Below are 17,087 nucleotides of genomic sequence, written 5' to 3'. Positions count from 1 at the left end.
TTAATTGTTTAATACAAAAAAAACCTTTTAGAACATCTTCATTTATATAATTAGAAGAGTTTTAAAAATCACTGAAAAGGGGAGAGTTCAAGAGTAAAAATGGAAATCTGTCTAGAGGCATATACTACATATTTTAGGGTCTCTAGAATCAACTTTCTTTGGGTAGAGTATCCTGTGTTTGAAAGGCTCATAGTTCAAAGAAAATAACCAGAAATGTTTTAGCTTTCCTGAAAGAGCAATGTGAAAGCCGCTTCCATCATCATCATCAATGAATATAATAGAAAAGTGGAACTAATAATTTGTCCTAGTTATACCAAAGATCCAGAGTATTCTGGAAAATGTACCTAAAGGTGACAAGAAGTTGTCCAGGGTAAACACAGCAGATTGAGAGTTTTGTCAGAGTATCTGAGGCAATAATATTTGGTGGAAGGGAGCCAGAAAAAAATTGGGCTGACGTTTGTGATGGGGGTGTGTTCTATTTAAAGACACTAATCAGGGGCAGCTAGGTGGTGCAGTGGATAGAGCACCGGCCCTTGATTCAGAAGGACCTGAGTTCAAATCCGGCCTCAGACACTTAACAATTACTAGCTGTGTGACCCTGGGCAAGTCACTTAACCCCAATTGCCTCACCAAAAAAAAAAATTAAAAAAAAAATAACGACACTAATCAAGAGATATAGGAGGATACCCCCAACCTATCCCTTTATGTAGGTGGAGGTCCATAAGTGTTGTATATTGTACATGTTTTAAAACTTCTTCAATTGATTGATTGATTTGCTGACTTTTTCATATAGTTTTTGTCTTTAATGCTGTTTGTTATATGGGATGACTCTCAGGGAGGGGCAAGGAAAGGAGTTATACTGGGGGAAACTATAATGGTGCATAAAACAAAAGACATCAATAAAAACTTATTTTAAAAAGAGTGGGGTGGAGAACAAAAGAACACTGAATTAAGAGGGAAGAGATTTTAGTTCTAGTCTCCTTCCTGACATGCTACTAACTCAAAGTGGGCCGATCATTTAATCTCTTTAGGCCCCAGTTTATTCATCTATAAAAAAGTAGATTAGGTTGGATTATCTCAAAGATTCCCTCTAGCTCTTGGTTCTGTGACTCAACTAGATCCTAATAGATAATTCTTTTTGGTATTACTTCACAATAAATTGTCCTGTATTTTCTCTAAATATTATAACAGGTCTTTTGAGCAGTCTTGTTTAAAAAGGCAATGTGGTTTCATGAATTATTTTGAGAGGGAGATAAATTAATTTTTACAGTTTTTGACTACTCCACAATAAACACTGGCTCAAATGGCTAAATCTGAAACTAAATCATTGGAGAAACACATACTCCTTGTATTCAGGCTAAAAACTACAAAGTATTTTATCTCTGCTCACAATCCCCTCTGTGTGTGTGTGTATAGTAATTCTACTTGAATTTGTTATATGTAAATGCTCTTACTTTCTTGTGAGTTTGATACAGAAGGGATGGAAATAAAGATGGAGAATATGGTGACAGGCTATCAGCATGGTACTAATATTAATTTTGTAAGTTGAGGAGAATATTTTTGAATAACGATTTTTTTGAAACACCAAACAATTTCCAATGTTCATTTAGAACTTTATATAAGAATTTCCAAAGACAATGCAAGTAGCCTTATTTAATACACACACACACACACACACACACACACACACAGAATCTCTTAACACTATACCTGTTGAACTATAGCAGAGGATATATTAACAATATAATCTCCACAAAATATCTTCATCATAAAAGATAATTAAGAAGATCATTAACATTACATAAAGGCATAACTCTTTAAGAGCAAATGATCCCATCCATTTATTAGTGTTCCTTGTAATAACAAAGCATAATGATATAGATGAACTCAAAACAATAATTATCTAAAAGAATCTTTCTTTTAGGTTAGAAATGTAGACTAAAGTACACTGACACACTGTTGGTGGAACTATGAATTGATCCAGTTTTTAGAAAACAATTAGAACTATGCCCCAAAAGTTACTAAACTATACATACCCCCTCACTGAATGATACCCATACTAGGCCTATATCCCAAAGAGATCAAAGTAATATGGGGCAGTACTAATGTAATAAAGTCAAAAAGTCTTTATCAAGCACCTACTATTTATAGCCAGGCATTGTACTGTGTTGGAAATACAAAGAAATGCACAAATAATAATTTCTCTCAAGAACTTCATGGTCTAATGGCATATAAACAAGTATATATAAACAAGACATGCAGGATAAATTGGAGATGATTTCATAAAAAGGCACTAGTATTAAGGGTAACCTGGAAAAGCATCATGAAAAAGTTTGAATTTTATCTGAGACTAAAAAGAAGTCAGAGAAATCAGGGGACAGAGATAAAAAAGAAAAATTCAGGCATAGGGGACAATCAATGAAATGGAGTGTCATGTATAAGGAGGAAGCAAATGTCACTGAATCACAGAGTACATAAGGGTGAGTAAGGTATAAGGATATTGGTGAGACTAATTGGACCAGGTGATAAAATATTTAAAAACCAAATAGTGGGTTTTCTACTTGATCCTGGAGGTAATGGGGAACCAATGGAGTTTATATGGAAGTGATGCAGTCAGACCTGCACATTATGAAGATCCATTTGATAGCTAAATGGATAATGGGCTAGAGGGGAGAGATATATGCAAAAATATTTTTAGCAGTTCTTTTGGTGGTGTCAAAGATTTGAAACTAAGGATATGTCCAGCAAATAGAGAATTATTGAACAAATTATATTATGGATAATACAATGGAATAATATTGCACTGCAAGAAGTTATGAAATGGATGTTTTCAGAGAAATGTGGGAAAACATATGAAGTGATCCCAGTTGAAGTGTGTAGAACCAAGAGAATAATTGGTATTGCAACAACATACATGCACAGTTTTGAAAGACTAAATAACTCTGATCAATGCAATGTCCAAAAATGATTCCAGAGGATCAATGATAATGTTACTCATCTCCTGCCAAAGATGTGATAGACCAATATGCAAAATGAGACACATTTTTTTAGACATGGACAACTTGGGAATTTGTTTTTGACTATTTATATTTATTCTAATTGTTTTTGTTGTTGTTTTTGATTTGGTTTATTTGGTTTTCCAGTGGGATTGAGGAGAGGTGAGAGGGGGAAATGTAGTTTAGCAAGCAGCTGTACATAGACAAGTTTTTTTTTTTCATGGACCCAGCCCAGAGTTTTCCAAGTTGTCATTCTCTGTAGTTATCTAAGTTCTTTCTTCCCTCAACTGATCTTTAGGAGGTAGGAGTAAGGGTGTGACTTTTAAAGCCCAGAATGATGTTAGTGTAAAGCATATCAATTAAATATGATCTAATGGTATAATTTGCATCCTATAAAACATGATGTCAATATCAGATATCATTATTTTAAATGATTGACTATTATAAGGGATTGTAAGGGCCAAAATTTGATATATGGAGCGTTATTTGGGTGACTCGCCTTAATATTGAGATCCCGGAAATATGAGGGACCTTTTAGGTTCTTGCTCCACTCTGAACTGCCCTTTTAGATATTTCTCCCAGGCCAATAAGAAAGGAGCCTCTAAGCTTTAGTTCACAAAAGGATCAGATTTTATTACTTGGGAATTAATTAAACAACAAAGGTGAAACTAATAAAAAATCAAAGATAAGGAAATAGGAAAATAGAAATACAGATAAATACTCTTAACTCTGAACTTAACCTATTCAAAACCCAGATCATTTCTAATTTATCTAGTTCAAAGGAATTTAGGGTTTTCCATAATTAAACTCACCAAACAGCTGAACAACCCGCCAGTCTAAGGTTGCTTGAGCGCCACCAGGACAGCAGTCAACACACCGAAAGCGAACAAGTGACTCCAGAGCTAGCGTTCCGGAAGTGCCCTCCAACCTCCCTTCAGGGAGCGTTCAATCCTTTCTCCCCCAAAAGGAGAGGTCCTTCAAAAGCTTGCCTATACCACAAATAATTTTTACCACAGGATGGATTATATAGGTAGGTGAAGAAAGCAGGATATATTCAGAAATAAAAGTGATGTAAAAACAAAACATCAATAAAATCATAAAAATTAAATAAAATTTTAAAAATTAACAGGCAGTGAACTGAGAAACACAAAATCACTCAGAACACATTTATTAAATACCTACTATGTGGTAATCATTGTATTAGGGGCAGGGAATAATACAAAGTCAAAAGTCATACAATGTCTAGCAGAGGTCATGTTCTCTTGGGAGAAACAACCTATATTCAAAATAAACACAAAGTTATTATGGTAGCAAAGATCAAAAGAGACCTTCTATAAGAGAGTCTCCAACTGAGCCATGTGGGGAGCTAGGGATTTTAAAATACATGGCACAACAGCAAATAGGCCAGTTTGGCTAGGACATAGAGTAGGTGAAGCAGAGTAATGTGCAATAAGTCTGCAAAGCTGGGCTCGAAGCAGATTGTGAAAGACTTTAAGTATTCATCAAAGGAGAACTCTGCTTTAGTAATATTAATTTGACAACTGCGTGGAAGATGAATTGGAGAGTGGAGACACTGGGATCAGAGTAACCAATTAGGAGCCTATTGTAAGAGTTCAAGCAAGAAGTTATAAGATCCTGAATTAGGATGATACCCATAATTAAGAGAAAGGAGGAATGTGAGGGACATTATGAAGGGATAATTGGCAAGATTTGCCAGCTGATTGGAGTGAGGGAAAAGAAGGAAAAGGTAATTGCAGTTTTAAACCTAAGTGACTTGAAGGATGATGGTATCCCTTGACAGAGTTCAGGAATTTATGAAGAGGAAAGGTGTAATAATTGTTGAGATCTCTCTTTGTCACTCACTTGGAATAACCTAATAAGAAAGTTTTGAGAAATGCCTTCTGAGAATGTTAAAAGACTGCCTACACTACCTTTTCTTGTTTCCTTTTGTTGACTGCCCTGGTCTCATCTTGTCCTTCCACAGCTGGCCAGCTAGCTGGCAACTCTTCAGTAGAGATGTATCGTCAAGTACTCTTGTCCGGCTGTCGCTGTGTGGAGCTGGACTGCTGGAAGGGGCGAACAGCAGAAGAAGAGCCTGTCATTACCCATGGTTTCACCATGACAACGGAAATCTCTTTTAAGGTATGATGAATAGTTTCATTGATGAGAAGACCTAGCTCTTTTGGGGAAAGCCTCATGGATAAGACATTGAAGTGGAGTGGTGTGGAGAGCCTTGGACCTTTCCTTTAGTCCCAGCTCTGCAACTCTTTGATTCGGTAAATTTGGAAAAGTTAATTTGGACTTTTGTCTCCTCATTTTTTTAGAAATAGAAGTATGAATTTGATGATACCTGTATTACTTTCAAATTTTAAAAGTCTACATTTGAAACATCAGCAAAAGATAAACATAGGTTTAAGTCCTGATTATCAGTTTTGCAGGTGGGGAAAAAAAGATTTTTATCAGTTCTCAGGCCCATCAGTCAAGTAGTTTGATTTTATTCATCAAATTCATTAGAAACTAACTTATAAAACATGTCAGTTTGCTAATTTACAGTATGAAGGTGGTGGGGAATGATATATTCTTTCCATGATTAACAAAACTATTCCTGTATCCCACATAAAATACCCTCTTCCTAGCAAGAAGTCTAAAAGTAGTCCCTGCTACACCCACCCGCACCCAAGGAGTTGATAGTCTCCTGACAAGCCAATAGTTCTACTGATTACTGTACTACCAGAATCACCTAGAGCAAATCACTTTAATTTCATCAGTGACATCTCATCAATTTCTAAATCATCTGCTAAAAAGGCTCTATCAAAATAGTTAGACTTGAACCAAATGGATAGATTCCTTTCTGATAAAATTTCTTGTCCTTGCTTTTCTTTTACCTTAATCATTCCTTGCCCTAGATCAGAGTCACAAAATCTAAGGGACCTTAGAGGTCGCCAAAGTCCAATGAACAGGAGGGGAAGGGAAGGTTGGGGAGGGGAGGGAAAGGGAGGGGAGGAATCTTGTTTGGCACGTTCTTCTCATCATTCCTAGTTCTTCCCTCTAAGTTCTACCCTCATAATAGGCCTTCAAAAATTAAAGACAGCTATTATTGTCTTTAGGTGTTCTTTTCGCTAGGACAAATAACCTAGCTTATTTCAGCCTATCTTTGAATAATTTGGTTTTGAATCCCTTCATCATCTTGATTACCATTCCCTAGATGTTCTGTATTTTTGAAAATCCTTACTGTAATGCAACAAACCGAACTAAACACAGTACTACAGATATGGTCTGATTAAGGCAAAAGACAGAGAAACTCTCACATCCTTCATTCTGGTCACTAAACAGCTATTAAAGCAACCTAAAATGAAGTTATCTTTTTTTGGTTGCCATTACACTCTGTTGACTCATTTTAAGTTTATAGTCCCCTACACTCCCAAGTTCTTCTAGCCAGATCTCACCTAACCTGTATTAGTAAAATTGATGTTTTAACCAAACTAGGGCTTTAGATTTATAATTACTGAGATAAGGCCCATCATTCTAGCTTGCATGAACATTTTTTGTAACTTGATCATGTCAGCCTATATGTTAGCTACCCATCACACCATCTAAAGATTTAATGAGCATAGGACCAAGAACAAATCTCTGAAGTATTACATTAGAGAACTTCTTTCAGGATGATGTTGATACATGAATTGTTTTTTGGAGGATTCCAACTTTTAAATCTACCTAACTCAAATATATTATAGTCCACAATTTTACATCTTATCTACGCTGATATTCTGAACAACTTTTGCAAAGCCTTGCTGAAATTGCTTTTTAGCATTCATGTATTACTGTAAAGTTCAAAAAGTCCTGAATATGTAATCTCATTTGATCATATTGTGTGTATATATATGTATATGTGTATATATGTATACATGTGTGTTTAAATACACACATCATATATTATGACTATAACATTCTTCTGGTCTACCTATCTAAAAATTCTGTCCAAAAATAGAAACACGGTTACTTTCATCTGATTTGCTTTTGATGAACCTAAGTTGGTTCATTATAATCTTGGGATCTACCATACTTTGGGTCCTTAACCCTCTGCACATTTAAATACACATATAGAGGATTAGTCTAGAGGACACCTACTATCCCTTTGTAACTCTTGATTTCTTGCAATTCTGTGTGATATCATGAGGCTTAATCTAGTGCTTTTGACGACATTGTAGACAGAAAAAAGGAGTACCTTCTGCCTAGTGATAAATCTGCCTAGTAAGAAGTTACCAGATGGCTAATCAGCCATATAACAACAGTAATAATGAGGCAAAGGAAGCATTATTCAACAAGGAGAAATAAAAATAATCAGTATGGACAAGGCTTTTAACCCTAGGGGGGAAAAGCCTTCAAAATACTTTTCAAAGTATTTCTAAGGCAAGTGAGCAAAAAAAAAAATATTTTATTTCCCTTCTTTCTAAAATTGCTAATTACTACCATCTTTCTAATTACAGAGTAACAACCATGAAGTCATCTTTGACTTTTCTTTCTTCCTTCATCCATTATTTCAAATGTCTGTTAGGATATAGTACATAGAACCTTCATTCAAACCATTTCAAAAGTTCAGGCTGTGTTTGCACTATGAGTAAGTAGTTTCTTTTGTTTAGAGTATTCTGTGGTAAGTACCTATCAGTCTCTACATACTCATCAGGGAGTCTGACCAACTCACTACCTATTGACAATAAGTGGTTGTTCTGAATCATCTTTCAGGGCATAAGCCAATCCCAAAGGCAATTCTCTAAACAGTCAGGCTACCTGATCACTCTACAGCTAAGTGTGGAATAGCTTTCAATTGATCTACTAACTCTCATGTGTCTCGTGAATACCTCGATTTCTCAAGCAGAACTCAGTCACACTGTTGAAGGGTTTGACAATGAACTAGGCATCGTTCTTTCAACTGTTCTTTTATTACTCTTATGAACTAAAGTTGTAGCTATAAAGTAAGTTTGTTTCATCTCTCTTAGGTAAGGGATGGATTGTCATGTATATACACAGTCTTTCTATGACCCATGGCCAAATATTACTGACACCAGCATTAATCCTGGTAGGGTTATATACATATACTAGGAAAGCTATGTGTTGTTTACACTGCAGTTTTTGTTCTGGTATCAGAATCTCGAGCATATTTGATTAAATATTGTGTTGTGGGTTACCTTGAGGGTGATTAGGTATAATTCTAGATGTCTTGCTGCCAGCCAAAGCTAATATCTCCCTGAGTTTTGTGCTTTCAAATCTCTGTGTTGGTCTGAAAAGATCCTTGTAGAAAGTACATGCACTGAGAACTATTTCTCTTTCAATACTTTAGCAACCATGGGAACTTTCAGTTTTTTGATTTGGTATGCCTTATGAAATGAACCACATATAAGGCCCTAACTTATGTTCTTCATATCATTTTTAAAAATAGGATGCTAAGGGCATGCTAATATTTTTATTTATCAAATATGTAGCATAATTTCATAGTACCTTTCTTTGGACATATTGAGAACATCTGACACTTCTTGGTTACATCCGCATCCATCTTGGATCATCAGATTCTGTTTCTTATTAACCCTAAGGTCTTTTCTTGACCCATATGGCCAAAATCATCCTGTAAAGCTTTCAGGGCCATGGAGCAATATGAATTGGGTAGCTCCATCTGCTTCCTGTTACCATCTGTGTGTTCAGTGACAGTCTGTTATAGTACGCCAGTTCTGGTCCAATTTCTGCCATTGTCTAAACAGCAGGGTATCCTTAAGGCAATGACATGCCAAGGGCAGCCCAAGGGTGTCAATCTACCTAGAGTGTAGGTAATAAGGAGGTAAATTAGGGAGGACAACCCTAATGAGAGAGGAGAGTCCGTGAACAAGGAATTACCTTTGCAGCATGTGTCAAGGGAAGCAGCAGGAATGGACTGCCAAGATTGGGGCAAGTACAGCCCCTGGACTTAACGGGGTGTGGAGGAAGAATTCTAGACACACTGTGCCTCTGCTCCAGGGGCTACAGCTAGATTTCAGCTGGGGTAAGAACCAGAATATCTCAGAACCGGTAGGAGGGAGACAGTAGCAACCCCTCCAAATCTAGATCCCAAAGATCTAGCCTCAGGAATTCTTGCAACCTGATGATTGGCAATGACCCACAGCTTTAAAGAAGTATCTGTGTTGGGAAAAATACCCCTGGGAAATTACATTAACGTAATTAAAAAATTTTTCCATTACTTCCTCCCTTTTTTGTATTTTAGCATATAGATATCAACATATTATCGATATATAGATAGAGATAGAGATATGTGTAATTTTATCATGCTGTGATATATATTTTTATTTTTATTGTCAAATGTCTTTTTTATGTCACATATTGTCTTATATTTATATATTGTCATACATTTATATGTCATATATTGTATTTATGTGTCTTCAGTTCAAGAAAAGAAAATTTTCACTGTTTCTTTTCTGGTCATTTTTGTTTACTTCATTTCATGATTATTGTTGAAAGTCATTTCAATGAATAAAAAAAGAGAATGTTCAAAAATGACATGACAGGCTAGTTATGGCATTGCTTCAAGGGTTTGAAAGTTGAGTCTTTAGGAATCACTGCCTTCTTGGGGTTCTTAATCTGAAGTCCACAGACTCCTCAGAAATCCATGCATAGATTTCAATGGGTCCATGAACTTAGATGGGGAAAAAAAATCTTTACTTTTACTAACCTTTTGTTTCTTTTGTAATGTGATGTAGCAAACTTTATGGCTCACAAGGCGAGGAGGAAAATACCTGTTAGCAAGCATAGTCTCAATTGTGACCTTCATGATTACAGTATACAGCACACAGTGGGGATTTCCATACCCTTGGTTATAGGTCTAAAGGCCCTCACTGTTCAATCTTATATATCATATGAGACAAAGAACCAGGATTATACCAATGTGATAGTGCTCTGTTATCTAAAGGACAAATAAGGAGAGAGTATTTTCTAAATTATCTTATAAGGACTGAGGAATGTGGAGCAGGGCAGTGACAACCCTTCTAGCAAAAGGCTAAAATAAATGGTCAGAGGCACTGGAGCTGTATAAGTCAAATGAGTTTTCTGCAGTCAACAGTAATCCTTTGAATTTTATTTTAGAAGTTAAAAAATTATGAAAAGGGATCTCAAGAACCCCTGCTTGGTCAATCTATTATTTTCATCAGACTTTCCTCATATTCTTCCAGAATCTTTCTAAAGATAATAATGTTGTCAAAGTTCACCATCATTTAAAAGTAGTTCATGTCTCCAACTACTTTCTACATTATTTTTTGAAATGTGGCCAGTACCCCACAAAGATGTCTTTGGGCATATGCTAACACCAGAAAAAATCTACCTGAGAATATCTAGCCTTTTCCTTGTCTTCCTCTCAGGAATGTGGTAGCAGCCAATGCACAAGTTTAATACTGAGAACCATCTCTCAGTCCTCTCAGTCCAGGGCATCTTGAACTCTTGGTGTAGTATACTGACCCACTTTGGTTCTTTGTTCAAGGTCCAATAATCTACACATAGATAGATCTTCCCATTCTTCTTTGGAACCACTGCTGTGGGTGGTCATCAGCTTATGGGCTCTTAGGCTCTGCAACAATGCCCTATGGTCTCTGAAGTCGTCCTTCACAGACAAGAGAATTTTCCTGGATTATTCTGGAGAAGCTAGTGTTATTCCTAGGGAGACCTCTTTTTAATAAATATAAGTATTTTATTATTTTCCAGTTACATATAAGGATAGTTTTCAACATTTGTTTTCATAGGCTTTTTAGTTCCAAATTTTTCTCTTACCCTCTCTTCTCTCCCTCTTCCCCAAGACAGCTAGCAACCTGATATAGGTTATATATGTACAATCACATTAAACATATTTCTGCATTATTCATCTTGTGAAAGAAGAATCAGAGTACAAGGGAAAAACCTTTAAAAAGAAGGGGAAAGGGGCAGCTAGGTGGCGCAGTGGATAGAGCACCAGCCCTGGATTCAGGAGGACCTGAGTTCAAATCCGGCCTCGGACACTTAACACTTACTAGCTGTGTGACCCTGGGCAAGTCATTTAACCCCAATTGCCACACAAAAAAAAAAAAAAAAAAAAAAAAAAAGAAGGGGAAAAACAGCCCAAAAGTAGAAACAGTATGGTTCAATCTGCATTCTTAAACCACAGTCCTTTTTTCTGAATGTTGAGAAGGTTTTCTATCATGAATTCTCTGAAACTGTTTTGAATCATTGCACTGCTAAGAAAAGCCCTATTTTTTATCTTTGTGAAAAAGGGCAGGTACAGCAGCAGGTAAACAAGGGTCAGTTAGTCTTGAGAAATAGGTGGGTACCATTTCAAAAGAATGAATGATGGCCTCCCTTACCTTTAATTGTTCAAAGGAAGTCAGGTTCAGATCCCCAAATCCAGAATAGCTGAGATGGGCACCATGACACAGCAAGTGACACAAAATGACTGATCCTGGATGACCCACTAGCTAGCAGAACATCTGCCAGGTCCAAAGGGATGGCATACTATACCATCTCCATTTTTATTAAGGTGACCCTCCCAGCTCTGGACTCAGGAACATGTTAGACCAGGTTTAGTCCCAGGGGAGTCTAACTGCCTAGAAAAAAGGCCAAACTATGTTTATTCTTCCACCCCAGCACCCTGGGCAAAAATTACATACATTTTTAGTTTTGTCTTATGTCTAAGCTATCCCCAAAGGTACGTATTGTACCGTGTAAATCACATAGGAGACAGGTATTTATTTCTTACACATTAAAATACTTTAAAAAGGTTCTCATAAAAGTACATTGACAGAAAAAAGCTAAACAAGAAGAAGTAATAATTACTATTAGAAATTGATACTTAAAACCATCAAAACATTAAGCAATTGCCAGGACTGTGGAATACATATTTTCTCTCTAACCTTGGCTCTTACTGTATCCCTTGAGGTGGATGTTTTCTGGCAAGACTTGCCAGCTCACACAGTCACCTGCAAGCCTGCTCATGTCCATCTTGAGATCAATGTTCAATCATCTAGACTCAGGCAAAGAAACACAAATTAGGAAAGGAAGCCAGAGGTCCAGCATCAAGCCCACCTAACTGAGCCCTCCTGTTCTAGCTGCCATGTGGGAACAAGAGACATCCTGCCAGGGTGTAGGAGGAAGACCAGCACTTCCTCCCCCCTCACAGGAAATTCCAGTATTGGTTAATACCCCTTAGAGGGCAAAAGGAAAATAGAAGGTCTTTAAAGTCCAATGGGTCGTTAGCTCTTCCTACTTATTGGACCATTGAAGGAATTGCTTCATCAACCCCAAAGCATCCAAGTCCTTTAGCACTGCCAGAAGCAGCCATGGACTTTGTCATTCCCAAAATATGTGAGCACTAAACGAGACTGTGTATATATGTGTCTCAGTGAGACAGTCAGACAGTGTGGTACAGTGGATACAGAGAACTGGCCTTAGATTCAGCAAGATGTGGGTTCAGATCTTGTTTCTGATATATACTGCCTTTGTGATTCTGGGTAGATCACTTACCCTCTCAATACTCTGGACAACTCTCTTAAAATGTAAGTTTTCTGCAGGGGTAGAGGGAGTTTTACCAAAGGGGAGTTCCATAGATATAGATACAGTCCCTATCCCCTGTATGTGTGTATATGTATATGTGTGTGTGTGTGTGTGTGTGTGTGTGTGTGTGTGTGTGTGTGTGTGTGTGTGTGTGTATATATATATATAAGTACACATGTAATTTGGCTTTATGTTTGATTGTTCTCTGAGCAACAGGCAGAAAAGTGATCCCCTAAATAATACTAGGAATGGAGGAAAGCTTGTCTAGAGAGAACAGCGCAGCTAGACAAAGTTTGTAGTGACTACAGAGAACTCTAATGCAAGTCATCCATACTTAGATAATTAGATATTTTGTTGGTTCATTTTATGTGCAATTTTTACTGAAAATTATTTACAAGTAATAAAAAGAAATATATTATTGTTAAATCTAAGAAATCTGATTTTTCAGAATTATACGAAAAGCTACCACACAAAAATGATTGATGACAATACATTATTTATTGAGTATTCTCTTTAATAATGTATATAATATACAGTGTTTCCATATGGGTTCTTACCTCTAGATACAATTTATTGATGTTGGAATATAGGATAAAGTGAAGAAATTTGTTAATCAGACACAAAGTCACTGTGGAATCCTTTTTCTATTGCTCCAGGAAATGCCACAACTGTTTGGGGGATCCTGTTAGAATTTGGTCAAGGGCTTATGAGTTAGCTAGATGCCTTAATAGATGGAATCTTACTAGGCTTGAAGTCAGGAAGAGTTGGGTTCAAATCTAACCTCAAACACTTACTACCTGTATGACCGTGGGAAAGTCACTTAATCTCTGTTTATCTTGAGGCATCTAGGTGGCTCACTAGATAGGACTCTTGACTTGGAATGAGGAAGACGTAAGTTCAAATGTGACCTCAGTACTTACCAGCTGTGTGAGTTTGAGCAATTCACTTAACCCTGCTTGCCTCAATTTCCTCATCTGTAAAATGAGCAGGACAAGGAAATGTCAAACTACTCCAGTATATTTGCTAAGAAAACCCCAAATGAGGTTACAAATAGTTAGACAGTACTTGAGTTCAAATCCAGCCTCATACACTTATTAGCCGTGTGACTTTGGACAATCTCTGTTTAATCTCTGTTTACCTTATTCCACTGGAGAAGGAAATGGCAAACCATTCTAGCAGCTTTGCTAAGAAAACCCCATGGACAGTATTGGCATGATACAGTCCACAGAGTCACAAAGAATTGGACAAAAAATGACTGATCAACAAATACTTATACTGTTTTATACTCTGGAGGATAAAGGGAGCTAATACCTTTTACAGAAACACCAATCTAGAATCAGCAGGCCCCAAGCACCTTGGAGTAAACCTAGTATGAATAAACTAGATAAGAATTTCTACGGGAATTGAAAAAAATTCCTTTGGTCATCATTGGTAGCACTTAATAGATTCATCAGTCATTTTAACTATTTCTATCTATAATCCACCACCACCACTACCACCACTCTTCCAGCTTTCTGTGAGAATCTGACAAGAATACATCACAATAAAATGATCTCCTGGTCGAAGATTTCAAATATGCCTGTCTCCCACTGGAATACAGTACCACTTCATTCTTTATATAGTCTTTTAAAGAAAATCAATAGGTATTTGTTTTGTCCCCCTATTTTTCTCTCTTTGCTTTCATAACCCATTCATTCAGTGAATTCTTCCAAAGCACTATTGAAACTAATGGAGCTTACCAGGAAATGCCAGTGAAAAACAGCATTTGAGTATCCTTGGCACTACTGTTGCCCACAATTCTTTTGAGTAATTTGGGTAGATGAAGATGGCAAAGAGATAAAGATAAAATAATGAACAGATCGCCAAATTGGGAAATCAAGGGACTTATCCTCTGTTCCCACTCTTCCAGAGGTAGCCTTGGAAACATCCTTCCTAGGCCACATTTCCTGTAACCTAAATTTCATTCATGATGTGAAGGTCATTTCAAAGTTTTAAAGTTCAAAACCTCAGAATTCTTTTCGCCCCTTCAAAAACACCATTTTAATATTTATTTCATATGAAGTATTTGGTTCTGGGCTGTTGCCATCCCATCAAATTGGAGTGATTCTTCTCATCCACTCAACCATATGAGTGGTCCTTTAATCATGGCTAAGTCACACCCTGATTGCATATTTTTTGTGGGTCTCCAGAAGTGCCACTTCTCATCTACTTTTCCAGCTCATACTTAGTGACTAGGTTATAGAACAAGCTACCATATGCTAAGGAAAAATTTTATTCCCTCCATGCTCAACAAGATCCTGGGTTGGAGGAAAGGAGTTGAAGTCCCAGTGTATCATTCTTTCAATAAATCTGTATCCAATCAATTTATTTGGTGCTCCTCCCAACCCCCAGTCATGCATTATAGTTTATGTCTTAAACCAGTTTTGAAAAGATGTGGGGCTGGGGTGTATCATGGGCAGAACCAGGTGCACAAATTGGGAGGCATTAGATAATAGTCAGCTAAGTGGCACGGTGGGTAGAGTGCCATGCTTGAAATAATAGCGATCTGAGTTAAAAGCTGGCCTCAGACACTTGCTGGCTGTGTGTTCCTGGGCAATTCACTTAACACTGTTTTCCTCAGTTTCCTCATCTAAGAAGGAAATGGCTAAGCACTCCAATATCTTTGCCAAGAAAATCTCAAATGGGGTCATGAAGAGTCAGATAGGACAGAACAACAACAAAGATAATAGTCACTTCCAACCTCCATAAAAATCCATTTGCAGTATGGCTGAAAGAAAATGGATGAAGAGAGGCACAAAGAAAATATTTTCTACTAGATACTTGGGAGAACACAAAGCCAGTGCAATGGGACTAGGGGAACACACTGTTGCTGTGTTTGGCTCTGTCTATAAAAGAAATACCTTTTATCTTCCTCAGTTTCTATTGACTATATATTCAATATGTACCACAATGTATTGATGTATTAAAAGTGGTAGGATTTGAAAAACTTTGTGACGGTGTTTTGTACTGCTGAATATAGTCCATAAGGGTCAGCCCCACACTGGGAAGAAACTGAGTTCTATAGCAACAGAGCAAACAAAGATAATATGATAGACCATTGGCAAAAAAGTCTTCGTTTTATTATTCTGTAATACTTGTAGTCAGTCATCACTATTTTCTTTTCTTTCACTTTAAAACTCCCCTGGCCTCTTTCTCCATAGAACTTTCCACCCTACCCCATATGGTGCATGTGCTTTCCTCATGCATATATCCTGTAGGTAGAAACTGTACAAGATGGAAAACTAGATGAAATGATTTTTTAAGTATCCTGGAAATGTATTAAATTTAATCTGGTTGTTAAATTGAGCATATCTGAAAATCAGACCTCTTTACTCAAGAGAAATACTAATAATTCAAAACATTATTTCATACCAACATGAACAAAAATATATGAAATGGATATTCAAATATACCCTGCTATAGTCAGTCAAGGATGAAGAATTTAAAGGGCAGTTTTTCCCCCAATGAGATTTTAGAAACTGCACCATATGTTTTAAAGATTATTAATTCCAGTTACATTTGTCTCTAGTACAATCATTTTGGCCTGAAATAACTTCCCCATAACTTGCAAAGGGCCACTAATATGCCTATGCCAGTAAAATTTAGTTTATAAAAAAACCTTAGAAAATACAACTACTTTTTAAATAGTACACGATTGTTATAATTATGGAGAATATTAATGAAAGTCATAGCTTTAAGCAGAGAAAGTTATCATTCCATATTTAAGGATGGATTTGTCAAACATTTGCAAAACACTTCGGGAGTGAGATGTCAGTTTTAGCTATAAATATAATTTTGGTGGTGAGATTATAAAGCAAACAAAAAAGAAATGGGAGAGAAAAACGTTCAGTAATAAATCCTTAGCTTTGAGATTATTCTAACTAAAATAGAAGTTATCTGAAGCTTGTTCTTTATCTGTGACCAAGACCCAGACCTAGATGAGGTTGTGAAATAAGTGATGTCCTCTCTCTTTGGTCCTCTCCTTTTTCCTGGTATCATTCCCTTTTTTGCCCATTCTTGCAGCATTGCTTGTTCAACATTGGCAGTGAACTAAGATGTTTTATAACTAATGTGCCGACTAATAAGCTTAAAACTTTAAATGTATATTTGCACATTAATGGATGCTAGATGTAGATAATGTTGGATTTGGAACCAGGAAGATGTGATTTCAAATCTTGACTACCTGACCCTAGACAAGTCACATAAACTCTCTCAACTTCAGTTTCTTCCTTTATAAAATTGGGGATAATAATAGTACCTATCATACAGGATCATTGTGAGAATCAAATGAGATAATATATGTAAACCACTTTGTAAATATGTTAGCTATTGTTACTAATAGGTCCCTCATGAAAATGCTGATAATAGCATTTGTTATTATTATTGCTAATAATAAACACCTTACATTTGTTTTAAATCATAAAATACTTCTACCTACATTAGAGTGTTCAATCCTGAAGAACATTTCAAAATCACAGGAATGAAAGTATAAGAATA

The 17,087-nt window shown here is 36.6% G+C and overlaps 1 protein-coding gene across 5 annotated transcripts in view; it reads left to right on the top strand.

Moving 5' to 3' along the window:
• PLCB1 (phospholipase C beta 1) overlaps positions 1-17,087 on the top strand; it is an 856,495-nt gene that overhangs the window by 612,000 nt on the left and 227,408 nt on the right. For all 5 annotated transcript variants that reach the window (XM_043984633.1, XM_043984631.1, XM_043984630.1 and 2 more), the window contains one exon: positions 4,981-5,138. In XM_043984633.1, the coding sequence (XP_043840568.1) occupies positions 4,981-5,138 (158 nt within the window). The remainder of the gene's footprint in view (positions 1-4,980; positions 5,139-17,087) is intronic.

This window comes from Dromiciops gliroides, chromosome 2, assembly GCF_019393635.1.
Source record: "Dromiciops gliroides isolate mDroGli1 chromosome 2, mDroGli1.pri, whole genome shotgun sequence".
Taxonomy (NCBI): Eukaryota; Metazoa; Chordata; class Mammalia; order Microbiotheria; family Microbiotheriidae; genus Dromiciops; species Dromiciops gliroides.
Note: the sequence above shows the minus strand (reverse complement) of the source record. Positions and strands in the feature narration are given on the sequence as shown.